The sequence below is a fragment of the Haplochromis burtoni genome, unplaced genomic scaffold (genome assembly GCF_018398535.1).
Source record: "Haplochromis burtoni strain Fernald_Lab_line unplaced genomic scaffold, NCSU_Asbu1 Contig_204, whole genome shotgun sequence".
Lineage (NCBI taxonomy): Eukaryota > Metazoa > Chordata > Actinopteri > Cichliformes > Cichlidae > Haplochromis > Haplochromis burtoni.
The window spans coordinates 211,347-237,949 of NW_024582565.1; the positions used below are offsets into that span (position 1 = coordinate 211,347).

At 40.9% G+C, this 26,603-nt stretch overlaps 2 protein-coding genes across 3 annotated transcripts in view; both read right to left on the bottom strand.

Moving 5' to 3' along the window:
* The window catches only part of atp8b2 (ATPase phospholipid transporting 8B2), a 28,402-nt gene extending 10,437 nt beyond the window's left edge, over window positions 1-17,965 (bottom strand). The window contains exons 1-19 of one of the 2 annotated variants that reach the window (XM_005936054.2): window positions 17,778-17,965; window positions 15,054-15,121; window positions 7,759-7,817; window positions 7,547-7,660; window positions 6,351-6,449; window positions 6,212-6,273; window positions 6,006-6,078; window positions 5,570-5,640; window positions 5,377-5,456; window positions 4,731-4,889; window positions 4,564-4,652; window positions 4,173-4,369; window positions 2,420-2,540; window positions 2,246-2,333; window positions 2,120-2,154; window positions 1,873-2,032; window positions 1,571-1,759; window positions 512-627; window positions 82-246 (exon numbers count right to left, since the gene is read on the bottom strand). In XM_005936054.2, coding sequence (XP_005936116.1) covers window positions 82-246; window positions 512-627; window positions 1,571-1,759; window positions 1,873-2,032; window positions 2,120-2,154; window positions 2,246-2,333; window positions 2,420-2,540; window positions 4,173-4,369; window positions 4,564-4,652; window positions 4,731-4,889; window positions 5,377-5,456; window positions 5,570-5,640; window positions 6,006-6,078; window positions 6,212-6,273; window positions 6,351-6,449; window positions 7,547-7,660; window positions 7,759-7,817; window positions 15,054-15,078 — 1,902 coding nt within the window. In that variant the 5' untranslated portion in view covers window positions 15,079-15,121; window positions 17,778-17,965. The other variant, XM_005936053.2, reaches the window with a different exon arrangement.
* A 2,011-nt stretch (window positions 17,966-19,976) lies between these two features.
* On the bottom strand, window positions 19,977-26,424 carry aqp10a (aquaporin 10a). The gene is made up of 6 exons (XM_005936059.2): window positions 26,036-26,424; window positions 24,257-24,383; window positions 23,744-23,881; window positions 23,543-23,661; window positions 23,247-23,464; window positions 19,977-21,623 (listed from the first exon to the last, which is right to left on the bottom strand). The coding sequence occupies exons 1-6, from the start codon at window positions 26,117-26,119 to the stop codon at window positions 21,458-21,460; spliced, it is 852 nt and encodes a 283-aa protein (XP_005936121.1). The 5' UTR covers window positions 26,120-26,424; the 3' UTR covers window positions 19,977-21,457.
* Window positions 26,425-26,603: the final 179 nt, after the last annotated feature.

Consider the following 26,603-nt stretch of genomic DNA (forward strand, 5'->3'; position numbering starts at 1 on the left):
CGCACACACACACACACGCAATAAATAAGACACATTATCTTGATAGAGATTCATACATTATCTGAAAATAAACTCACTGACCATCATATTTTGTTCTACTTCCTCATAAGCTGCTGCCAGTCTATCCTCCCTGCAGTCTGTGGCCTTATCAGCAAAGCGGTGGCTCTCTGACCAGGCCTCCCATTCATCCTCTGACAGGTCCCTGTAGGCCAGAGCCAGGGTCCGCAACCCATCTGCTGCATACTCCTAGCACCAAAAATATACACATAAACATGTAGAAAAACAAAAATATATAGCAGGGACATTAAGAATCACATGACTAAGCATTAAGTAGTGTTGTTTGATGATTTTTAACTTATACTTAATCTAAGAAATGTGTCATGCCATGATGAGGTTGACTGTCTCATTAGGAGAAGGTAAATAAAAATGAAGTGCTGTTAAAAGTTGTTTTAAAGTGTGGAGACTCTAGATGGCAGTGCAGCTCAAGCCATCCGTCCAAGAGCTGACTTACATTGAGGTGGTCTGAAGTAATACTCATTACTTCCTGGTTACAAGGGTGGAGTCTTTCCAACAGAACAGTGTCAGCTCCTTTACAGTAGAGACGAATCCTGCCCTCTGGGTTACGTACTGAAAATAAAAAAGAGAGAAATGAAGAAAAAAGAAATCTCAGCAATTCAGACAATTTTTCCATCACCTTTACAATAACGGAAGAACTCTTCAACAAAGGCCACCGGTAGTCTTTATAATTATGGGTGTATGTGTGTGTCCTCAGAGCCTGGCAGCAGAGGTAAAAGTAATTTATGACCAGAGGTCAAATTTACAGCATATTCATCCATCCATCCATTCATAGCATATTTCAGCTGTAAGGGGTCTAGAGGTGAGATACACCCTACACAGGTCACCAGGTTATTGCAGGGCTGCCACAGAGAGAAGGACAATCATACACGTTCACGGGCAGTCCAGAATCACCAGTTAACCTAACATGCACGTCTTTGGACTGTGGGAGGAAGCCAGAGTAACCCACTTCACACAGAAAGACCAAAAAAACCCCCGAAAACAAAGGTTAAAACCCAGAACTTTTATGCAACAATGTGGCAACAAAGATAAAGATTGCACCACAATGCCATCCTGTACAACAGCACTGTACAGCCATACCAGTTTCTGCTATGGCAAGCTGTTAAGTGATTGTCTTGTGACATTGCACAGATACACGTGGCCCTGAAAGGTCAAATGCACTGCAACTTACGAAAACACAAATAGAAAAATGCTGCAAAAGCACACAATGCACAATGAAAGTTAAAAAACCCAAATCTCACAAAACAAGACAATAATGTGACGTAAGTGACAGGAACCAAAATATGTGGAGGATTGCACTGAGACACGCTTGAAAGAAGCCAATGATTTATAAGTGTTGTTTTTGCATATTTGTTTCCTTTTCCATTGTGTGCTTTTGTAGAATTTTTCTATTTACTGGTGTTTTATTATGTTGCTGTGCATTTGACCTCTCGGGGCCACCATACGCAGGTTTTTTGTAGGTAAATCAGAAGAAAAAGCACAGATTGCTGCATACCTATAACAGACATTCGCTTGCGTATGTTGTTGAAGTCCAGTATGGCGAGCAGCGAGTAGGTGACGGTGCGTCCCATTTCTGTGGTGGTTATCGTCCCAGGTGTTCGGGAGCGAAACACAAAGCCAAAGTTTCGAGCCGCCGTCACTAAAGCGCCCTCGTCTGGAGACTGAGCCTTATAAACCAGCTCTCCTGTGCAGGCAGGTAAAACAGTCGTTAAATATTATACGATAACGAATGAGCAGATGTTGAGTTTTGATGTCATTATTTGCTGTTTTGCAGCTTCTCTCTTTTTTTAAGCTCACCCTCACTTTTCTCCTCACTCATAACGGTGTGACAGAGGGAGAGCAAGCGGAAAAACTCATGAGTGCACGAGTCTCCCACTTTCACTGATTCCAGCAGCTTGTCATCATAGAAGCAGAAGTCTGGGTCCGCCAGCGGGTTGAAGGGACTGAAGTCCAGCCTCTGAAGACAAATGAGTGATAAATAAAATCACAGGTGATAACAGACATGCATGTGAGCTATGATTGATCAAAAAATACTCATACACACCTTTGGCTGAGTTTCCAGTGGGTCTGTTAGATCACCTGACAAACACATCGGCACCACATGTATGAGCTCTGATATACACGTACATACGGTCTCTGCTACATGCACATGTATTGTGTGTGTCCTTACCGTAACTCTGTCCATTGATGGAGCACTTATTGAACGTCATGATGTTCTGAGTGAGCGTTCCAGTCTTGTCACTGAAGATGTATTCAACCTAGGATCATTTTAGGAGTATATAACTACTCAAAGCAAAGCACGATGGATGGATTTGCAGAGTACAGAGTGAGTCTGGACACTTACTTGTCCCAGTTCCTCGTTCAGAGTGGTGGTCCTGGCCTCAGCTGCTGTGTTACATTGTGAGCAGAACATCTGTTGGTCCCAGTTAATGAAGTAGCTGTGACCGAGCCTGATCACCTCCACACTGAAGCAGGCGAGGAAGGGGAGAGGTTACAAACTCCGAGCCGTTCACAGTTTAAAATAAATGTAACTAAGTAAGTAACAGAACAAGTAAGCACAGAACAATACAAAGATTTTCTGGCCAAATACATTTGGCATGCAGTCAGTGCAGTTCACTGACTTACTGATTACCAAGGACCAGATCTCTTTGCATACACAGTAAGATTGTGTGCATGTAAAGACAGAAAAGCATTTAGCGATTTTTGAAAATTACGTTTATACAGGTGTGTGCATGTTCCTCTTTTCTAAATCTCAATCATTATGAAATTTAAGCATGTGCACAACTCTCATTTCCACTTCTCTGACTGGATATAGACACCAATACTTTCGATACTTGCACTCCTATTTGCACCTGAAGCTGTCTGGAAAACAAAAGACCACAATTGGCTTGACCAGAGGAATGAAGAGAACAAGAAAAAAGAAATGTGGGTTTTGTTTGCCTCACTTCTGGAGACACAAACAGAAGAAAAACTCTTGTAAATGAAAAATAATTGGGGCCATTGTACCACTAGGCACCAGCTTTTTACAGCACTAATATTACCAATGAATGACTGTGATAAGAGGACTGATAAAACCAAGTACACGATAAATTTTCAATGATGTTTGCAAATAGCAAACACTATCTCCAACTGCCGCTTTATATTAATCGCTGTCTAACTAATCTTTATCTCTACTTCCGAGTATTGTGGTTGACTTTCTATGTAAAGTTGGGAACACGCATGGTCACAAGTCCAGTATTATGCAAATTGTTGTGCAACCCATCATTTCTTGATATTTTGAAGTACAGCAATCTATTGACACACAGATTGCAAGATATAAGGAAGAAGTAAAGCTTATAAATGTTTATATGTGTGTGTTTAAATCCAGGTATGCTTTAACTGCTTTGGCAGTGTGTTTGGGATCAAGACAGAGCCTCGACTATGTTTTACAGATGGCTGTAGACGCTGTTGTATCTCTCTCTTTAGCTCCTGTGACCATCTTGATTTCAACGGTCACTAAACACAAATGTGAAAATTTCATATTTGGATTCATCACTCCATCAGACTTGTTGCCAGTTCTTAAAAATGGCTTCTTAACAGCTGCACTACTATTGAGGCCATTTCTGATGAAGCTTCAGAGAACAAAGAACTGCCTCAGGTCTTTGCTTCGTCTTTTCCAATTCCATAATGACTTTCAGATGCTATTTATCTGTTGTAGATAGTTCGTTTTAGTTGTTGAGGTGTTAGGTTTTGAGTTAGTCTTCATTTTTATGTTTTAATGATTAACAAACACACAAAAACAAGCAGTCCTACGAACATTGTCAGGTACACGGACTGGACTGAAAATGAGTGAAAAAGAAGCTAATGTCCAAAGAAACACTATAAATGATTTTCAGAAAGTCTGGAGCACTTTTGCTCAAGACAATTAAAAAAAGTATGAAGTAAGCAAAATATGAGGAAATGAGGGTTGGCTTAAGACTTTTGCACAGTATTCAATCCATGAGGTCCATACATTCTTTCTTTATAAACACCAGTTTATATGTGGGAAGGGCAAACACAGGGTTTTTGTCTGTAAGCATCATTTATATATTCTTATAGAACTATTGTTTTCTTCCTACCTGACATATAGAGAGATAGGCACGACGGTATTAAGAATGATGACGTAGGACCAAAAGGAGAGGAAGGCCGAGAACAGGAAGTTATTCACAGGAGTGTCCCAAGCCAGGTAGCTCTGGAACAAGGACCCCACCTCTTTCTCCCACCCTGCATTACCCACAGCCAGGATCATACCCATGCACACCAGGAAGCCAAATATCTGACAGAAAATGGACACAGGCAAAAAAGTAGAGATTAAATAAATGAATTTTACAGTTAGATCTATAGTCATTTAAGCCTAAGTTAGAACAGAATACATCAGTAGTGTAGATATATGAAACTAAATTCAAGCCAGTGAGATCATGTCCTGAAATAGTTATGAGCTATGAAAATGAGAAGTGTGGGATGTCCTACCCAGAGGACCAGTGTGTTCATCAATCGATCGATACTCGTACGCTTAAACTTGGTGCGACCGCTGTTCTGCATTAGCTTGGTGTCTGGGCCTGGCAAACAGAAACAGGGTAAGACTTGCAACATACAGCAAATGCATTATTTTTCTGTGCAAACATGCACACACCTACCTGCAAAGATGACCAGGCCATAGCAAGCCTCTGTGTTGCGGAGCACGCATCCTCGGAGGAGCATGTTCTGATTGGTCAAGCTGTATTTCTTCTCTCTCCAGTACAGAGTCCCGGAAAAACGATCCAGCTTGTTGTTGGGAGGCTCGCACACCACCTCGCCTTCAAACAAAGAAGAGTGTGGACAAGCAAACACACAAATGTAAATTAGATGCTCATTCATAGTCATCTGAATCCAGTCACTGCTATGTTTTTAGAATTGAATTAATCACCCGGATGACATCATGCTGTTGTCGTGCACCTGAACACGTGCACAGAGGGAGGATCACACACCTTTTGTAAGCTGATGTGAGGCAAAACGTGAGCAGATTTGCTGCAGTAATGCATTTTCCCGAGCAGGTGAGGAGTGTGTGGGTGTGATGTGCTGACACAGTGATGCGGTGGCTGTGTGATAGGCTGCCATTCACTGGTGGTGGAGCCATACAGAAAGTGTGTGTCTCTGTTTGTGTGTATGTGTGAATTTTAGTGTGAAATGTGCATTAGCATGATTGAGAAAACATTTGATTCAAGCTTCCTGGTGCATGCTGAAGACCGTTAATCCTTATTCTGCAATGCAAAAAGACAAAACAAGTTTCTCCTCCTAACTCACCGTCAAATGAAGCCAAGTTGTTCGGGTCTCCAAGTTCAGATGTCACTGACACAGACTGACGCACCTTCATATTGGTCTCTCTGCAAGATGAAACCACACACAGCAGTTTAGATGTAGTGTTGCGTTCCTTCTGCAGATTTTAGGTTTTTTTTGGTCATGCGAACAGATGTTGAGGTGCAGCGTGTTTTCTGACCCGTCTAGCTCGGCTGTCTCGATGTAACAGAGACCATGAGGTTCAGTGCTAGACAACAGGAGCAGGTCAGCCTGAAAATGGATACAACAGCTGAGATTAGCATCAGCACGGTCAACATGGACTGAACTAGAAAAGCGCTGATGACACAGCAACGACTGTTTGCATCTATTACAGCTACAAGAAAAGGCAGAATAATTGCAACTGAAAGCATGTTAGTGATTAAATGTAGCACTTCTAATGAGGCACATAATGCATTACAATCCATTTAGCATCAGAGCTTGTGGTCTACTGAAAGCTATTATGATCAAACAGAGGTCTAAAAACACGAGAAGATGCTGGTGCTGAACACTAAGCTGGTGTAATGGTAGATAAATGGGCCTTTTCGGACTACTGATCACTATGTTTTCTTTTGTTTCTGTGCTGGGTGCACACTTACTGCCACAAACTGGTTGTTTTCCAGTTTAATAATATCACCCACTCGAACATTCATCCACTTTTCATTTTGAAGCCTGGAAGAGCAAAACGAAGAGAAACAGTAAAAAAAAAAAAAAGAGTAACGGATGCTGCTCTATTTTAAGAAACCTCTTAAATCAAGAGATGGGTAAAATCTGAACAGGTAAGTTGTCAGATGTAATGACTCACGAGCCACGGATGAGGACCTGAGACTGACGATTGTTCACTTGGTTGTCGCTCTTGTGACGAAACTGGAGATGACAAAAGGTAACGTGTAGTAGAAATACAGACTCGTATCTGTGCCTGTGGTGCATGAAAACATACTCACGTAGTCATCCGTGGCATCCTTTACTGCAGTGATGCTCAGCACCAGAGCTAAAGGCACGATGGTGGTGAACCAGGAGAGGGAGGAGATCTGAGGTATCAACTAAACACAGGGAGACAAAGCTTATTATGCAAATTACTTTTAAAATGGAACACAAAGGCAGTGTAAGATACAGAGATAGCTAAGTCTAACCCCAGCCACATCAAAGACAGCTTGTTATGATGGTGAGTGTACCTGATGGTACAAAATCGTGGTGAGACAGTACCAAGGAGGCAAAAACAACAAAGCTACAGTACACTGGTTTGTTTGGGTAGTTTTAAAATAAGCATTTGTGGAGCTGAGGGGGTATGATTTCATTTTATCTAGCAAGGTTTAAGATTGCAACTAACTCAATATCTCTAGCCTAATGAACAGGAGAACTTACAGTGGCTTCTAAAAATGCAAAAACATAAAAGAATTAACAGCAGCTCTGTTAGCCTGGACTTAAAATCAGCATCCTCACTGCCCCACAGTCACGTGCTAATGATGTGCAGGTTTCCCTGCATATCATTTGATTGCACACTCATTTACTATTATTTAAAATATTGATAATTGATAACATGCCATCACTACAATCATACAGTACAGTACCAAAGTATTGCACGTAATGAAATTTTGCTGCTGGTGTGCAGAAAAAGTTCCAAGGATCAGCCTCTGGCACGTGTGTTTTTCTGGCTTTATTATGACAGGAAAGCTAGAGGAGAGAACAGGGGGAAGTGGCCTTGGGCCTCTGGTCTGGCCTTACAGCATATAGTTTGCCTCATTCATACAACGAGCTAACTGTGTGTATGAATTTTCATGTTACTCCATCCACTAGACATTATGACATAATCAAGAGGCATTTGTTGCCAGTGAAATGTGTTTGAAATGATTTGTTATGAAATAACTGATCTCATATTCCGCATTGATGTTTTTTTTTCATCATATTCTCAAGTGCAGGAAACTGTGAGGCTCACTACTTCCCTGAAAGTCTTTTATTAATAGCTTATTTTCCATTTCTACAACAGATTAGATCAGCCATTTGGAATTTGAATGTACCAATATTCATCTAATTTTATACCACCAAACTTTAACTAACAGTTACTGATCACGGTCCTTTAAGGGCGTTAACTAGAAAATCATGTGCCCCTTATGCCTCCTGTCTGTCTTTGATTTCTCACCTGTAGTATGAGCAGGAAAAGAAAGTAGGTGTTGGCTACTTCCTGGAACTGCTCAAACAGATTGACGGGCAGAAACGTGATGATGTTGTACTTGGATGTCATGATGCAGTTACTCTGGAGGATTAGGAGGGAAGAAAATACCTCTCAGTTAAATTGCTTTACGGGTATAAAGATTTCGAATATGTACAATAGAAAACAGCAAACTCTCTTACGGCATACTGAAACTTTTCGTTGTACTCTCTGTCATTGGCTCTGACCCTTCTCTCCTCCTCTGCGGAAACACAGCACACAAGATGAGTCATTAAAGCATCAAAACAAACACATGCAGTAAGTCTGCATAAGGACGAATTTTTAGCATGTTTGGCAAACTGCAGAGTTTAAAAATGTCGGCACTATTCACAGCTTCCTAAAACCTGGAAACAAAAGAGAGGGAATCAAGCAGTGAAATAAAGACGTTTATTGTCATATACACCCCAAAACACAGTGGTTACACTGAGCAATGATTATTTTACTTTGTGAGTTGCCCTCACAGTAAAATAAATAACTACACTAAAAGAAAAGAAAAGAGTAATAAGCATAGAAAAACAAATAAGATAAATGAAGTAGTATGAACAGAAGGTTTGATTGTGGTTAGAATATAAAGTACAAGATACTTATGGATGCTATCTTACTTACTAATGGTAATGGACATTCAGAAGGTATGAGTGTTATTATATAATACTGTATTATATTGTGTGCAATTGCAGTTGTACAGGTCAGTATGGAAGAAAACAGCCGGCAGTGTTGAAGCATGTATTCATACATCAGTGACTGTGCTGTGCATTGGTTGAGTGTAATAGATACAGAGTGTCAGGCAGGAGGCATGCAAAACCAATAAGCAGGCCAATCATCGCTGATGTTTCGTTAGCTGCTACTACTCTTTGTTATTAACCAGATGTGCAGTCGTGGCCAGATACACGCAACCAAACATGAGTGTGCGTGCAAAAGTTTAGGCACCGATAAAGGCAGATCATAGTATAGTCTCCAAGTTTCAGAGAGTAAAATTAAGACCGTTTCTTTTTCCTGTGCTCAATCTCTTGTGCACCCCTCCTCCTGACCTTGCACTTTATCCTATTGCTGTTTTTAGGTTTCTGTTATGCTGATGCAAAGTAGTTTGGGAGTTCCCCTCCTCATCTTCCTCCAACACCAGTCGCTTCTCTTCTAATATTAATGAAATGGCTTTTAAAATGAAATGACTGGTCATTTTGAACAGGGCTGCACACACACACACACACACACACACCAAAGTAATAATATCCAAGACCAAGCGCATGTTTTGTGCACGAAAGCACAGTCCTTAGCATACTTTTGACAGATTTGTGAAAGGCAGTGAGGTGCCACAGGAAGGGACATCACACAACAGAAACCGATAGGCTATAATCAAATGCCGGCACATAAACAAAGACGCTGTGGTTTCCTGTGTTTCTGCAGCACAGTGAAGCTTTCGCACTGCTCATAACCTACATCTTTGTCCCTGCTGTATTCAGCTTCACCAAAAGAGACAGAGGCCACTTAAAGTGATCCCATTAGAGCTGCACTTTACCGTCAGATTATAAGACAGATCTGATGTGACAGATTAGCTCTGGTTGGCTTTAGACCAGTCAGGGTGGTTTTAGTCAATTTAGAAAAACACGTTACGTCCACTTATTGCTGATGGTGTTGAGTGAGACTGACAATGAGAGGGACACTAGCAGAAATGATTACATCATTGTTTGTTATGTTGATAAAATATTGGCATATTTAAATGTATTTTGCTCCGGTTTATTAAAAAGAGGTCAGTTCACAACTACGGTCACCTCATGGTGCTTTACACTGTAAAGCAAAGACCATACAACATTATAGAAATAACTCCAACAATGCAATAATTTCCGGTAAAGTGCTTGTTAGGCTGGCAACTCCCTGTTACCACATAGAGACCTCAAGCAGAACCACGCTCAGTGAAGAGTAACTATCTACCAGGACCGGAAAAAGAAGGCCGAGAAAACAAAAGCATGGTCAAAATTTGTTGCACAGTGCCCTGAAAAAGTATTTGCCCCTTCCCGATTTCTTTTTTAATATATTTGTCTATTTAACATTCAACAATTTGGGGGTTCAGTATCTCACTCAAAAAGTGCAGGATTGAACCACTGCCCTTCTGATTAATAGACAACCTGCACTACCTCCTGAGCCAAAGCCACAAAACCAGATTGAGATATTTTTGCGTGACTTGTAAAAGATTGCACATGCTGGAAAACCATCCAGTGCGACTAAATTAAAACAATTCTACGAAGAAGAGTGGACCAAAATTCCTCCACAGTGATGTTAACGCAAGTAAATACAAAACTGTAGTCTTTAACTTTGTTCATTATTAAAATTAGTTTGTATGATCCAAAGCATGTAAGTGTGACAAAGCCCCCAGGAAGAGGCAAATTGTTTTTCATTGTTTCCAAAAGCAAGTGAGTTACTTTTGTTTTTAATATTCCTATCTGTCACTGTGGCTGTTGTTGAGTAGCACGATTTATTAGAAAAAAATCTAAGTAGTTACATAAGAGAAAATTGTTTTAGGCATCAACTTCCCTTTCTTGGAGTTTCTATCTGACAGATGTGAGATTTCTGGGTGCATGCAAAAAGCTGTGAATGTGATTGTGCACAATCCACAAACTTTTCCAATCCCTCTGGCATTTCTCCTCCTAAGACGAAGGTCATCGTGCTGTTTTCTGAGACAAATGTCCACCAGAGAGATCTGTCTGACGTGCAGTGCCAAGCCTGGTGGGAAAAGCCAAGATCCTTGTGCCAGCTAAGCACCAATGTGAAGTCAGGACCAGCCTGTGTCTGTCCCAGCCACTGCTGTGCAAGCTGAACACCTCAGCCTAAATGCATGAGCATCTTTAACAAACTGCTCAGTAAGTGTTTAATGTCTCTGACAACTTCAAGGGCATTAGAAGCCCTGACGCAAGCTGCATACCATACAGTAAACCTGCGTGAATCTATAAAGCTCCATTACGGAGAAACTTTCAGTGGCAGCCTTACTCCCAGCATAAGGTTTCCATAAAGGGCTGAGACACAAACGAGTTAATATATATTGATTTAAACTAAAATAACTAATGTCATATAGAAAGAGTAACTGTAACCTAATACAAAAGCACTAATTTTGTTTCATCTACCTTCCTGTTTCTTTAACACTGTCTCTGCTCATGGCTGGACATGTGAGGACACAATCTCCTTACGTCTCCACAAGCGACACACTTGCACAACAGATTTAGTGCAGATTGAATTCGGAACAATAACGACCACAGTCATTCAATGTGAATTGCAGTACGGGAAGCACTAATGTCCCTGCCACGACTAAAACTAAGTCAGGGTCAGATCAGACTGCAGAGAAGTGAGCATCACTCACAGTGGCTGATCTAATTAGGTGAAAAGGGGATAGCGGAGTCGTGTGTACAGCCCAGCAAGCGCATACGGTGATCTAATTTGCTGGGAAAAAATGCTAGTGACACAGTCAGAGAATGATGGAGTGGAGGTCAAATGAAGGTGCACATCCAGGGTGATTTGAGATAGTTAACCTAAGGAATAAGAATACAGATGGAGCAGTGCAGAGGAGGGCTGGCGCCTGAAAGATTGATCAGGGACTCACGCAGCAGAGACACGAACATCAGCCACATATTTAGACCGGATCCAAGCAAAACTCTGGTGTTTGGCATGATTCACTGTCAGCACGTAACACCGGAAAACAGCTGAGATTAAGCAACTAGCTTAAGGCTGTTGGGGTCAACTCCAAAAGATACAGACTGAAGTGTGAAATCAGAAGAACAACAGATATCTCTCTGTTATTAAATCTTAGGAGAATGCTGATGTGTAAAAACCTGAACAGTCACTGATGACACAAAGTGCTACAGTGCAAAAAACCCCAAACAAACCAACTAGGTCTGTGATGCAGAGATGTAATATGACACATATGCAAAAGAGAGTGAGAGAGAGATGAAGCAGCAGGAATGAGACTTGGACTCAGATGGGATGAAGATGAGAGATGATATTTATTAGGAAACAAATAAATAAATAGTTTGCACGATGAACAGCCTCCTGGCGGTGAAGACAGTAAAGACTTCTTCCCAACTTCAGCCTTAATTTTCCCCGCACAGACTCGTACCTGTCCGCCTCTTTTTCGATTTTCTTCCATCCAGTCCTCTCTTTTTCTTTCCTTGCAGGGGGAAAAGAACGACTGGAAACCATTTCTCCGGGATGTCTTTGAGCACTGTCATCTTAAATTTCTTTAAGTCACAGTGTGATGATTTTTTTCCCTTAAATCGCTGGCTATGCGCTGTTTCAGTAACAAGTCACAGCCACATCTGACCGTCACGTCTCCGCAAGGACGCGCGCACGAAGCTCCGACCCCAGCTCAGTCAAGTTAGATTAGAGACTCAGTCCCAGTCCCAGCCTCTGCTGCTTATTGCTCCATCCCCTCCCCCAAAATATACACACGTGCACGCGATGTCCACCCCTTGCTGATTCGTCTCCCTCCTTCCGCGGGATCAGTGATGTCATCTTTTTTTCTAATTAGGAAAATAAAGCGCAGGGCTCGGACCTGTATTTTCTGTGATCATCGTGCTTTATGTGAAGTTTGAAGGTGCAGCGTCATCAAGCCACACGGGCTGCATCCTCACTGTCAGCCTCATTCGAAACATAAACACTGATGCTCGTGTAGGCATTACGCAATCTCAAAGGCGAGAGGCGTTACCATGGAAGCCGCATCACCACGGGTCCTACAGCCGAAACTGGTCGCCATTTTGGATCTAAAGTCGTTTTTTCGTGTGTGGAGTCCAATTGTCGTTTGGAGCCAAAATGTCCGGTGCAGGAGTTCAGTGTCCTGCGTGATCCTAACGTTAGAAGGTGTGCCGCAGTGGGAAGGGCCAGACAGGTGCCCGGGCACGTGCTGAGCGGCGATCCTCGTGTTGAGGCTGAGGCTCTCCCTGATCTATATGTGAAGCATGAGCCTAAGAAACCAAAACAAAGCACTGCGGGGGGCGAACAGGCAACTTCCTCTACAAACAGCAGGTTGTTTTGGCACATGAAGAGTTAGTTTACACCTATCAGAACAGATTTGACGGGGCAGGAATTATGGATGGGGACTGATGACGGCAAGGTACAACAATGACATTATGGCAATCTCTTTAATGACCTGCAATGCATCACTGATGAAACCACTTCACTTTGATCAGCATCTGCAGGCGTCTTGTATTCAGAGATCACGAGCTCTGATTTGACTTTTTCTTTTCAGAGATGAGCGCACACAGATCGTGTGAAGGCTTAGGGAAAGATAGATAAAAGCACGGCTAATACTTCTGCATGACTCTCAGTGTGATTGGGGGAATGAGACTGCAGTAGAAAGTGATTTGAGAGCTCAAATTGAATAGAAAGGCAGTATATAAATACCATAGTCCACTTACCATCTAATCAATGATGGCAATTCATTAATTAATTTATTCATTCAACATTAGTCAGGTTTTTACCGTGCATAAACCTCGTGTTTCACCTGTACCTAATCTCTATTCTTTTCTTGTATTCTAATAATTAGCATTTTCTGCTTACACCAGTGCCTCTTCTCCAAACGAGCATCAACTGCAGTCAAAACACACGCTTTACGAAACCGTCAGACTGTGAGAACAGAGAACTTTTCTCATTTCTCACTTTCTATAATCTGTCCCTCCTAGTCTCCCCTTTCCTCTGTCGACTTGCTTCTGGCCCTGAAATCCATGTCAGTGCACCTCACTGAAGGACGTCTCAGCTCCTAAAATGCATCTGGAGGACTGAGGAGAGAGGAGGCTTGCCAGGAAAGATGTATCCTTTGCAGGAGCGTGTTTAATTTAACACTTTATAAAAGTGGTGTCACACAGCTGGAATATATGCAACAAACTCTACAGTCCTTTCAGTCCATACGCCGTTCAGTTATTTAACTGTGTGATCAAACTTTCAGGCCTTCACAGTTTGTGTGGGTTTGATTAAAAATCTTTTCACATTGGGTTATGGCTCCAGAATGTCTCATTTTGTTAAAGTGCTCTCTCTCCCTCGCCTCCTCTGTTCATCTTTCTGATGGGAAGGACCAAGATGAGAGGAAATGAGAATGCAGGAAATGAGAAATGAGAAAGGGGACAATATGACTTGTTTGGAGATCCTTTGTTAGTGTTCACTAGCTTGAACTAGTACTCTGGTTCTGTGCGGACTTAGCACACACCTGAGACACTTGGCCTTTTCCCAGTTACTTTTTCGAGGTCTGAAAAGTGACTTCTCATGGCTAAAATGCCTCTCGGTGCTTGGAGCCTGAGTCAGGCATTACCATACATCTACATCAATGCCACACACACAAAAGTCAGGTTTAAGAATGTTACTCCCAATTGTTTTTGTTTTTTTAACATCTATCCAGTTCAGGGTCGCAGAGAGGCTGGGAGCCTATCCCAGCTGATGCAGGGCAAGGTATACCCTGGACAGGTTGCCAGTCTATTGCAGGGCTAACAACCATTCACACCTACAGCCATATTTATAACCCCAGAGTAACCAAACCAGAACATTACTACTATATAGATAGATTCTTTATTGTCATTGTGCAGCTTGTACAATGAAAGTCTTTTCGATGGCAGTCTTTCTCACAGCAGCGTATAGAACAAATAAAATTACTAGACAACAAGACAATAAATACCAGGAGAGAGTCCGTACTGGTACAGCGATAACATGCGAAGTCCACACACAAAGCAACCAATGTGCTGCCCCACCGGGTTTAAGAGCAATCAGTAAGATATAAATAACTTATATAGTTAATTTAGTAATAATTTGGAAACCTCCTTTGTTTTATTAACCACAGAAGCATTCAATGATACTGTCAAACTATGTAAAACAAGTTGTGGCAGATGGATCCTCCAATCTGAGCCTGGTTCTGCTGCAGGTTTCTTCCTGTTTAAAGGGAGTTTTTCCTTCCCACTCTCTCCAAGTACTTGCTCAGAAGGGGTTTTCTGACTGTTGGGATTTCTCTCTATTATTTTAGGGTCTTTACCTTACAATATAAAGTCATTTGAGTCAACTGTTATTGTGATTTGGTGAAATATAAACAAAATTGAATTGAACTGAAGGCTAAAGCTGTGTTCGGCCAGTGTTTGTGAAAACTTCTATCTTTCAGTCATTTCCATCTGGTTGTTTTAGAGCCCCCACCCTCCCCTCCAGAGAACTGGTGTCATAATACATTGTCTGTCTGGGAATCTGCAGATGAGCTTCAGTAATAAGTGCTGTTTAATACATTATGATAGTCTGAAACGTATTGAATGTTTGTTTTCCAGCATATTGTTTCTGCCTGTAGATAAATATGTGAATGCATTCTTGCTATCGAGCAGCATGCATCACACCTTCCATGTCTACGTTGTCATTTGGTTAACTGCATTTCTCATTGTCAAGCCACACTGGATGAAACTAGTTTAACTGCAGATGTGATTAATGTACTGACCTGGGGGAGGCCTCTTTCTGAACATCTCCACTCTGCTGGCGTCCTTCTGCTCTGGCCCATGGGACTGTCTGCCAAGGGAAAGAAGGGAGGTGGGTGAGACTGAGGAGGATACAGGGGAGACTACAGAGCTGACCGTCTACAGAGCACGAGCAGGAAAAAAAAGTGAAATGGGAGCCATAAAAATGTGATTGTGCGTGGAAGGGAAATAGCTTTTTCAGTTTCAAGCCAAACCACGGCCAGGTGATGCAACCTACTTACTGTAATGTTTCTTTTTTTTTTTCTTTTCACAGCTTTGCCTCCATTTACAGTAAACAGTCGAGCATAAACCACACACACACACAACACACACACACACACGACACACACACACACACACACACCCACACACACACCAACTCAGACACACACACACACACACACACACACACACACACACACACACACACCAGGCTCTCTCTGGTCTCTTTTGAGCCATAACGAGGATGTGACATTCAACAGAGAGCTGCATCTGTCTCTGTAGCACACTGTCTCTGGTGGCTGGGGCCAGATCCACTGTCAGCCTCTCCCTATAGTGGATCAAAGAGAGTAATGGAGCAGCATTTTTTGCATGCATAGCACAGTTAAGCATCTTCTCTTCTCTCCTGTCATCATTTATGCTGACCTATTAATATCACACACCTCACTGCTTTTATTCACTCTTTTGCTACAGCTAAGTACATAGGCTAAAAGGCATGACAGGTGAGGCATTATAATCTTTGCCTTGCCTTTGTTGTGGATACTACAAGATACACACAATATGACAGTCAGGGGTAGCTGACTGGGAGCCAGGATCTAATCAATACTCCTGAGAAAGAGCTGCTTTGTTTTTCTCCATGTGAGCTGAGCTGATCAGTTTTCAGCTAGAGTTCCCAACATTATCTCTCAGCCTGACGTACAGTCCCCTTTTTCCATGTCCTCTGCTCACTTTCCACCCTATATATACCACCCATTTATAATTCTAACAGGTACTAATGAGTGAGAGTGTTTGCCATGTTCTTGCACATCTCTCCACAAACATGCACACACACACACTCTCCATCTGTGAGTGGCATCTTCTATAACCCACAGGACCCAAGAAATGCCATTATGAAATAACGCTGGCAGCCAGGGGAGTGAGGGCACAGTAAATATCCAAACACCTTTCTTGGCCTCTGAGCAGAATTCCTTTCTTTGCTCCTGCTGGATTTAGGCTGATGTATTAGAGGATTTGAAGCTCGGAAATTCATTATTACGCTATTTTACAGTGTTGTTAATCACCTAAAAAGCTAAAACTTGAGATACAGCAGGATAATAACTCAGCCTGCTGGGATGTAATTAGGGAAATGGTCAGAAGGGACCTGCTAGGTTCAATTTGATCCATGCTATAGAACAGATTTTACAGTTCTTTTCAATAATGTATTGCAATCACTTATTTTTCTATAGCTGCATGCAAGCCTGCTGAAATAAATCTCAAGATCACCACTTTCACGTCACAACTTTCGTAAGGAAGCACAGAACATGAAACCGAAACAGCAAAAGATTAAAAGATAACTAACAAAGTTAGGTTATTATGCAATGAGCCTGCTAACAGACCAGGCTATATATTTCCTGAGGCAAAATTAAATGACTTGGTTTTTCCTCGTGTCTTGTAGGCGGTGCATCGCTTTGAAATGATCTGCTCCCAGTATGTGCTATAGTCCCCGTGCCTCCTCTACACATGGTCACATCAAAGCATTCTGCAGGCAAAGCACTGGCACCGCTATAGCAAACCTTACGCACATGAAATCTGCATTATGTTCTATCACAGTAATGTTACAAACACCACAAAGCTGCCTTTTATTAACAATGTCATCAGCAAGCCAACAAAGTGGAACACTTTCAGAGTTAAACCAGCATACACTTGATGTTCTGATAACAGGCTGTGCAGGCTGTAACCTTCTTTTACACAATGCCTGTCTGATTCAACACCATTACAAGACTAATCTGTTTGATACCATAATAAATACTAACTTGCTAATAACATGTTGCGCTGTCTGCTGACAATGCAACCTGTTTAAAGAAAAAGCAACAACACTGCTGTATGCCACTGAGGCAACTTCCAGAAGGAATAAAAAACACAGCATTGGTTTAATATCCTCCACTGTATGCTTACGCACTCAGGACATTATCTGTGTGCTTTAGGATATTTGCTCCTCTCCACAAGTATGTAAATAAACACTGATGTAGCTTTAAGTATAGCTGCACAGCATCCCATTAAAAATAATGCTATCATAGGTAAAAGCCATCAGGCTCTGCCTTGGATGTAGTCGTTTATTAAGTAAGCTTAGTGTACCACAAAGCTCACGGCCCTGGTTTAAGTAACCTTAAGAGCGAATGCTTTCAGTCTAGTGATGCTCGCCACAGTGGCGGGACTGAGTTTCACTTTGAGTTTGGAAATGTTATTATGACTAATACCGACATACAGGAACTCTACTGCAGAGGTGTGAGGGTGAAACTAGCCGTACCTACTGTACAGGATGAGCCTGGTCACACTGGAGCAGCAATGAGAGCTGAACGCTTCACAAGCAAAGCGAGACTCGCGTCAATATTTGCAGAGGATAAAGAGACTGCATAGCAAATCCTCATGACCATGTTAGAAGAAGAAGAAGATGATGATGATAGGGAGCAGCTACCCAAAGCTAAGAGAGACCAGCATAGGGATCTTACCTTGGCAACTTTGCGTTATAAACAGGGTTTTGGAGACGTCCTCGCTGCTCCTGTCGCTGAGGTCATGATGAGGTCTGGGGGATGAAGAGGCGACGCTATGTGATATATGATAAAGGCCAGTGAGGTGGGAGGGGGGAGACAGGCACCGTGCAGAGGTAAGGGAGGGTTTGGCTTCAGCTGCCGGAGAGGAGAAGAAGGAGCAGGAGGAGGGGTTGCACCTCCTTCACTTTCTCCTCTCTCTGAACTTCCTGCAATCAGGAAGCCAACATCACACCGGACAACCCATAGGTGTTTTACTTCTGTATTTACTGTGGCAGCACAGTCTTGCGGCATTTCACCCATGCTGTTTGCACGTGCTGACGGCACGCTACCCGTTTTTAACACTTTAAACTTGATAAACAGTCGCTCCTTCCCTCAGCAGCCTGAACACACCTCATCGCCTTTCAAGCGTTTTATTTGGTCTCTGTGTTATATCGCCCTCTACAGGTCTGTCAGCGCCATCTCCTCCAACATCTTTGTAAGCCTCCACTCATTTCATACTACCAGGTGTGGGAAGTCGGATTTTCTGATGAATTATTTATAGTGAAGATTTGTGGCTGCTTTGCTACAAGTTGCTCCAACTTATTTCGGAAAACTCTGGTCAACATTACTGAGACTTTGCCTCGGGTTGAATAATTTAAGGGTTCAGCCTAAAAGTGGTGCATTACATTGAAACTTATAACTATTCATTCTGAATTATTCTTGGACACTTTTGAAGGTAACATTGTAATGTGTGCCCGACTCAGTTGAGCTTCACAAAGGCAAAAAGAACAGCATATTCCATTAATATCATTGCAAGGCGTGAAATATTACAGAACAAAGTCTGCAGAGGTGTGAGGCTGTTTGATCCCAGAATCCCTCTCTGCTGATCACAGAACAGCTTTACCCTTTGCCCGAGTCCTCTTTAAATGAGCTTTGGCCCAAAGAACATGCTGGATCACGTTCAGACAGCTTCTTTGCAGTTATTGAGCTGTAACCTGCACTTGTGGACAGGAGGTTGAACTGTGTTCACAGACAGCGATTTTTGGAAGTGTTCCTGAGACCCTGCAGGGATCGTCATGACAAAAAAATATCACACCCAAAAGGGCCTGAAGATCACAGTCATCTAGTACTGAGTTTCACACTGTCACAATCCTGCGTCTCGGACCCAGCGTGTTCAGTTTGAGTTCTTAAGTTATCCCTTTATATGTTGAGTAAATCTGATTATCTTTTGGTTGCCTTTAGTTTATGTTTCACTTAGGTCTTCTGTGTTAGTCTGTCATGTTTGTCTTCTTGTCCATGTTGTGAAATTGTATTGTCATGTCTGCTTTCCATTCTGTTTGCTTTATTTTGAAGGTCTGCATCCTATGTCAGTGTAGCCAGCTTTGCTTCCTTTGTGTTTTGTCAGACTAGTGTCAGCTGTTTCCCCATGTGTTTCCACTTCCCCTAATCACCCTTGTGTGTATTTAGTCTTTGTGTTTCTCTTCATTCTTTGTGCCACATTGTGTTTCATGCTCCAGATTCCAGGTATCTTTGTATCCACATCAGGTTTTATGTTTTGTTTTTTAATGTTTTTTTTTTAGTTTTTTTTAGTTTCCCCAGTTTATTTTTTAGCTTCATCTCCACCTTTTGTTTTTTGTAGTTTTCACCAGCCTTAATAAAAGGCTCACTTTCTGTTAACATTCAAGTTTTGTCCACGTTCCTTGATCTCTGCATTTTGGATCCTCTTCGCAAATTCGTACAGTGTGCTGCCGCATACTGTGACACACTCTCAGGCAGAGGTTTCTCTGGATTTTTTGATATTACAAATAAAAACCTGAAGTGGAGCATTATTCTGAAATTGTTCCACAAATTAATTTTTTTGCAGGTTGGTAAATCTCTGCCCAACTTTGCTCCTAAGAAATTCTCCAAGATGCTCTTTTTATATATCACTCAAGTTACTGACCTCTTTCCATTTAAACCAGTTAGTTACATGAGGTTGTAAGCATTATTGTGAGTCCACTGAACTAAATTAAAACCAAATTATTTTAAAAGTGACATTTACTTCAAATAAACGCCCGCAAAAAAACCCAAACCATCTACTATCTACTCCGATGAGATCCCCCCCCCCCAGAAAAGAAAAAAAACAACAAAAAAACAAAAACGACACCCTCCAAAATAAGTTAAAACATTCCACCGCACTGCTGCCAATAGTCAGTTTAATTCATTCACCTGTGGGTACATATACTGCAAGCAAGTTGGGTCTCAGTCCTGCCAAGAATTAAAGATATGAGTCACCTGTGGCAGATTTAGGGAAAGACAAGTGTCAGAGAAAAAAGTTGATTTGTCTTCACAATTAGCAATCCAAGTTTTTTGTAGTACAACTCAAAAAAGAAAGAAAATTAAAAAGACAAGTCACTTCAATGAGCGCCGCAAAACATGTTTGAAAAAAAACATTTGAAACGGACGTCAGTTTCATTTTTAAATTTTAACAAACAACCAAACCCTTAATCTCACCACCCAAATTCCCAAAGACACATGTTAAAAAATAAATAAACACTTGTCATCATTTGATCCAGCTCTAAAAGTCCTTTACTGTAGCACAAACTCACTCATGCCAGAGCGAGTCCATCGTCTCTGAGCTTCCACAGATGAGAGCTGCCTTGCCCTCCTCAGTGTGCTTTCAAGACTTCTCTGCCAATCACACGACAGAGAGCAGCAAACTTCCAGGTGGCACTCGTTACAAGATTTACAAATCATTGCACTCTATTCATTTTGCACAGAATCCCAACATGTCTTGGGAGTGAGGGTTGTTTTTAATGCCATCAGCAAAAAACACTGAGGTAGCATAATTAATACACAACAGAACAAAGTGAAATGGAGAAGCAGCACAGACCTTGAAGGTCATGCTTTTTCCTCTAATGTCCTCCTAGATCCCTCAGTAGTTTGAAATGAGAATAATTTGTTCAATTTACATAAAATAATGTATATATATGTTTATTCTCTCTCTCTCTCTCTCTCTAGATAGATATCTCCTTTATGAGAGCACAGAAACCTAAAAACACTGAAAAAAAACTTATCTACAGTGTCCCTCAAATACTACATGCATCTTTTGACAGACTAATGTATAAAATTCATAATTATCATCAAGGGGAAACAAGACACGGGTTAAACAAAAAAAACAACAACAACAACAACAAAAAAACAACAACAGGGGAATAAAACATAACGGAAAAAAAATAAAAGTAAAACCTTTTCACAAATATTAAGTCATAGCTAAGTATGAATTTTTGGTGTCGTTTTCTATAAAAGTGAAATATTTGCAGGCTGAAATGCCAGAATGTGAATGCGTTAAAACAACAGAGGGGAGTAAAATAGACCAGCCAGTGGACTAAGATGGATTTCACTGTTTAAATCTACACAGTCCTCTATATCTGATTTACAACGAGGTGAACATGCTAGCAGTTTTCCCAGCTACAAAGTCAAAAAAGGACACACAGTGATTATTATACTAAACACACATTTCATTGTAAACAAACAGCTTTATCTTATGACTGACACACCTCTCTGCTGGCTGTGTTTAAGGTGCAAACAGCTACATCATTTGAAAGAAGATATTCCTTTTTGTTTTTTCTAACAGTAGAAAAGTAGTTTCAGCGTTAAACTTTAAAAATTCACAGCCTTCAACTCATCTCCTTTTTTGCAAGTTTTTCACTGATGGTGGAAATCCTCTCAAGTTGGTCTGGGTCAGGCAGCTGCCAGTCGATAAAGATGAGATACATCAAACTACCGAAAATGCCTCCAACAAGCGGAGCCACCAATGGTACCCAGAACCAGTAGTTGTAACACCTGCAGAACAAAGAGCAGCAGGACATCACGGCTAAGAGTGCAGATTCATTATTTTTAACAGGTTTTACTTCGATAGAAGAATTTATCACAGTGAAAAAACCCCAGAGAGTAGCATATTAAATATTTAAATATCAAACTTCACTCAGAGCTCTTTAGTCTAAGATCAGCAGTTTTTGTTTTGTAGGTCAACACCTTCCATCAAGATCATTTCCATAGAAAACCAGGTCCCATTAATCTGTCTGCAGCCATCAGCAGTGTTGTTCAAGTTACTTGAAAAAGTAATTAGGGATTACTTCTCCAAAAAAGTAATCCCGTTACTTTAATGATTACTTATTTTCAGAATTAATTAGTTACTTTTTAAAAAACATGATAAGCAACCTGAAAAAGTAATAAAGCAATAGGCCTTTCAGCCCAATTCTAGTTTTTTCTGCAGACTCCATCATATAAAATGTAATCAAATGAAAGTCTCTTTATAAAAATTGTTTTAATCTTTTAACTTTATGCACATTGCATCTAGCAAAAAATAAATTATATGCAACAGTCTTTGACTTGAAGAAATTTGTTTAACATTTAAACCTATTTTCTGCATATTCCAACATATAAATAAAACTATTTTTTGTGTTTACACTCACTCTTTCAAAGAGATGTAAGTAAAACATAGCAGAAAATAAATAAAATCAAAGACTCCGTCGTCCTGTTGCTCTTAAATCTATTTTAACCTGTTTAGCAGGAGCGGAGCAGGCGGGGGTTTGCCGGTGCCGTAGCGGTCATGCCAGTGGGAGGATCCGGGGATTTCTCTGTGAATTTCACATTCCCGTGGCAGCGTGCTAGGGTACTTGCTCAGAAGTTTAGGGGTTTTTTTCGCTGTAAAAAGAAGTTTTCTTCCCACACATCATACAGCGTACGCTAATGTTTTTGTCACTTTTTACGTAATCAAACTCAAAGTAATGTCAGTGCTTCCACCCTCTATATATTATCCCTGGTTGATCATTGATCTGCACACGTCCGTTACCACGAACATCGCACTCGCTTACATCATTGTCATGAGACACTCTCGGAAAATAAATAAATAAATAAATAAATAAATATCACGGTCTAGTAACGCAGTGTGCTTATGGGAAAGTAACAGTAATCTAATTCCTTTTTTGCAATAGTAATCCCTTCCTTTACTCGTTACTTGAAAGGGTAATCGCGTTACTGCGATCAGTAACAAAAACAATCTGTTATTTCGGATACAGCTGAACAATAAGCTGAAAGGCCTGATAATAATTAATCAAGAAGCTATAAACTCAACTCAGATGAGATGAATTCCTCTTTGTCTGTTTAATAAAAGCCTTACATGTTGATCTTATTTTAAATTTGTGTTTCTCTTGGCCTGTTTTGCTGTTTTTCTGCCCATAGTGTTAAAACGCAGCTTTAAGTGTTTAAGACACTGTGCACTGAGCATTTGTGGAACCTCACGTCTCACATGATCATAAGATTATAAAGAGAAAACAGCTTTTTCATGGAAAAACCCTCAGGATAACTCTTCCATTGTCCAACAATCTTTGACATACTTTTGTGAAATTAAGACATAAACAAAGTTTCAATAAAACCAATAACTTAAGCAGAGAAGATACTTACGTGAAGACCTCAGTCCCCCAGCCTGCAGCTAGGGTAAAGAGGCGAGGCCCCAGGTCCCGAGCAGGATTTATGGCAGCACCACAGTTAGCCGACATTGAAATGGAGATCCCCAGAACGACAGCTGCCACTACAACAGGAACCAGCTCAGAGGGAGCCGGGGTGTTCCTCTTTTCCTCCAAACCCAGGATACACAACAGCAACATGCCGGTGCCCACTACCTAATGAAATGTCAACTCATTACGTTGTGTACGGGAGCAGCTGCTAAAAGATCCAATCCTGTTAATAATTATACTCACTTGGTCAAAGAAACTTCTGCCCACAGAAAGGTAGTCAGAGGGGTATGTGGCAAATATCGAGGCAGTCTCATTCCTGCCGTACACAGTCAACACTCCTCCACTAAAAGTCATTAAGGCATCTGCGACCGAAACAGAGGTGTTGCAGGAAACAAAACAAACTAATTTTTTTATTTATATGTCACAAAAATTAAAAAGACAAACCATAGTAGACAAGATAGACAACCCCCGACGCCACGAAAGCCCCCACCACCTGGGAGAGGGAATAGGGCACGAGCCTCGACCAGGACACCTTCCCCAAAACACAGAAACTCAGGGTCACCGCTGGGTTCAGATGGGCACCTGCAGGGATGTAGGGTACATATTTGGAGAAGGATACAGGAAGGTGAAAGTTAAAAATGAAGGTAATTAGACACACTGGCAGGTGATCGTGTCTCTGATTATCTGTGTTATCATATAACAGTGGATTGTCATAGGTATGAGCCAAAGCAAACACTTTGCAAAAGAAAGTAGATAATTTATTATTATCTATTATCTTATTTGTAAAGAGCTCTGGTGATAAATTTTGTGTACTCATTTAATAACTGCAATAAAAGTCATAATTACCTGAGGGATTTTAGACTGTGCAGAGCATATTGTAATGAGTTTAAATGTAATACTATGTAAAAAAAAACAAAAAAAAGTTAGTGCCCATTATGGATATCTTTAAATTCTTACCTGAGATGCCCTTGGTGAGATACATGGCTGACATAACTCCCACAGAGAAGGCCATGTTGCCAGATAGAAACTGGCCTTTAGTCTCATTGCTGGTTTTTACTTGTGCAGCAGCAGCACAGCCAAAGAGCTTTGTTGCAGATAAAGAGGACAGAGAAGGTGGAAGGTGCATGAGAAGTCAGAAGTTACTGCAAAACTCAGGTGAACAAAGAAACGAGATTTTCCACAGCTAAAAATCCCGACATCAAAGCTAACTTAAATAGACGTAGAGGAAAGCACATGAGCAAATTTCAGTATATCTTTCTTGACTAACTAATTGATAAACAGAGACAAATTTGTTCTTGTTAAAGTGTAATTTAATGCCCTCCTCTTTAGACTTTGTAATGACCCGTGTTATCTGAATGACTATGTAAGGGACAGTATGGCTGTTACATTGTGATCTCACCACAGATGAGAAGATTTATGTAGATAATTACGTGAGCTGCAAATATAACTTCTTTTTAATATTTTTTTGATCTTTTTCTTAATTTTAATCTTTTTAATATTTGATATACAAGCATAAATTATTGTAATCTGTTCTAACTCCAGGCAAAGTTCCCAAAAAAATCTCAGTAGAGATTCTGCAGTCAGGTGAAAGCTGTTTTAGACATGTGGCACAATTAAGGGTTTCAATTTCAACTCATATGGATTGTGCTTTCTTTAAATGCATTACATCAATTTATGTATCTAACTTCATACGCCTGCATTTTTCAGATTAGTTCATTTATGTCTTGCAGAGCTGACTTTGATTCCTACAGAAAACAAACATGCTTGAGAGAGATAAGACTGAGAACACCTTATAAATCCCATTCTAGGAAGCAATTTTTTATTTTATTTTTAAGAAAATTACATTCACCTGGCTTCAGCCTTAGTTTTAGTGATAGATGTAAAGTCATGTGACAAGTTTTCACAGAATAGGTTCTGCAGTACTGTGTAAAACTGAAAGCTCCCAGTCTTTCAGTAGCTTGTGAGCCAGCTTTATCAGCAATAACTTGAAGTAATAATTTTCCATGACTATTAGTCATCAGTTTATGAGTCTCCCACATCATTGTGGAGGATTTTTTCCCCCAGCCTTTAAAATATTGCTTCAGCTCATTGTGATTTGTGGGTATTTTTTATGCACAGCTCTCTTAAGGTCTCGCAACATGCAGCTTGAGGTCTGCACTTTGACTTGAAATTGCAGCATGTTGATCATTTTGATTTTCAGTCATTCTGCTGTAGATTTGCTGCTGTGCTGGGATCATTGCCCTTTTGCTTGAACTGTTGAGCAGGTGGCCTCACATTTGACTCTAGAATACTTTGGTATACACAGGACCTTGTGATCTACTCAATGACTGTAGGTGCTCAGGTCCTGTGCCTGCAAAATAACCCAGATCATCCGATACAGTGGCAAAAAAATATTTTAATCTGATGCTATTATGTAGTTTCATTTTTTCCAGAGTTGTTTGATTCCGTAAACATTCAGTCAATGTGAGGGTATAAAATCAAACTCAAGCTACTTACACGTTTTACGCATACATTTAGAAAATTAAAAAATAATAAACCTGAAAAATTAAAGGATAATTCTTAGACTGGATCTGGAAAAATTGTCCAGGGTTTGGGATATGCATATACACATTTCAACTCTTCTTTCTCTAAGCTGTTTTCCAGCTTTGATTTTTTTTTTTTTTTTAAAAACCCGTTTGATTGATTCATTTTCTCCTTTTGATTTTGAAAATTAAAATCCAACTCAAAGTCACTCACCATTAAGACGAAAGTTCCCAAAAATTCGGCCATGCACTCTCGCACGAGGGGACACCTCACCCTCCTTGCACGTAGCTTCAACATAGCCGGAGTGAAATGAAAGGCCTCCACTTATCTCACCCCGCTGAGCACAGTGGCAACTGAGTGCTTCTGTCACTGTATCCCACCGCCCCCCTACCCTCTACTTACAGCTCTCTATTCACAGCTGGACAAACACTACTCGTTTACTCGGTCGTCTCACCTCACGATTGGCCAGCGCAGTGAGCGTAATTGGCCCAGCTAGTAAAGACTGATACATAAACAGACACCATAAAGCCAAGAGATATTACTTAATACAGATACCTGTTGACTACTCGGAAGAAGCCGCCGAGATAGTTTTATGACAAAGTGTGTGTGTGTGTGTGTGTGTGTGTGTGTGTGTGTGTGTGTGTGTGTGTGTGATAGTGTTTTACGCATTTCCCCAACAAAGGAAAGCTCCTCGAGGCTCGACTCTTTTAGGGGGTTGGTAAAAAGGCATCCAACCTGAATAAAGCGACCAAATTAAGCGAAGCTGCCCGCTGTGGCGACT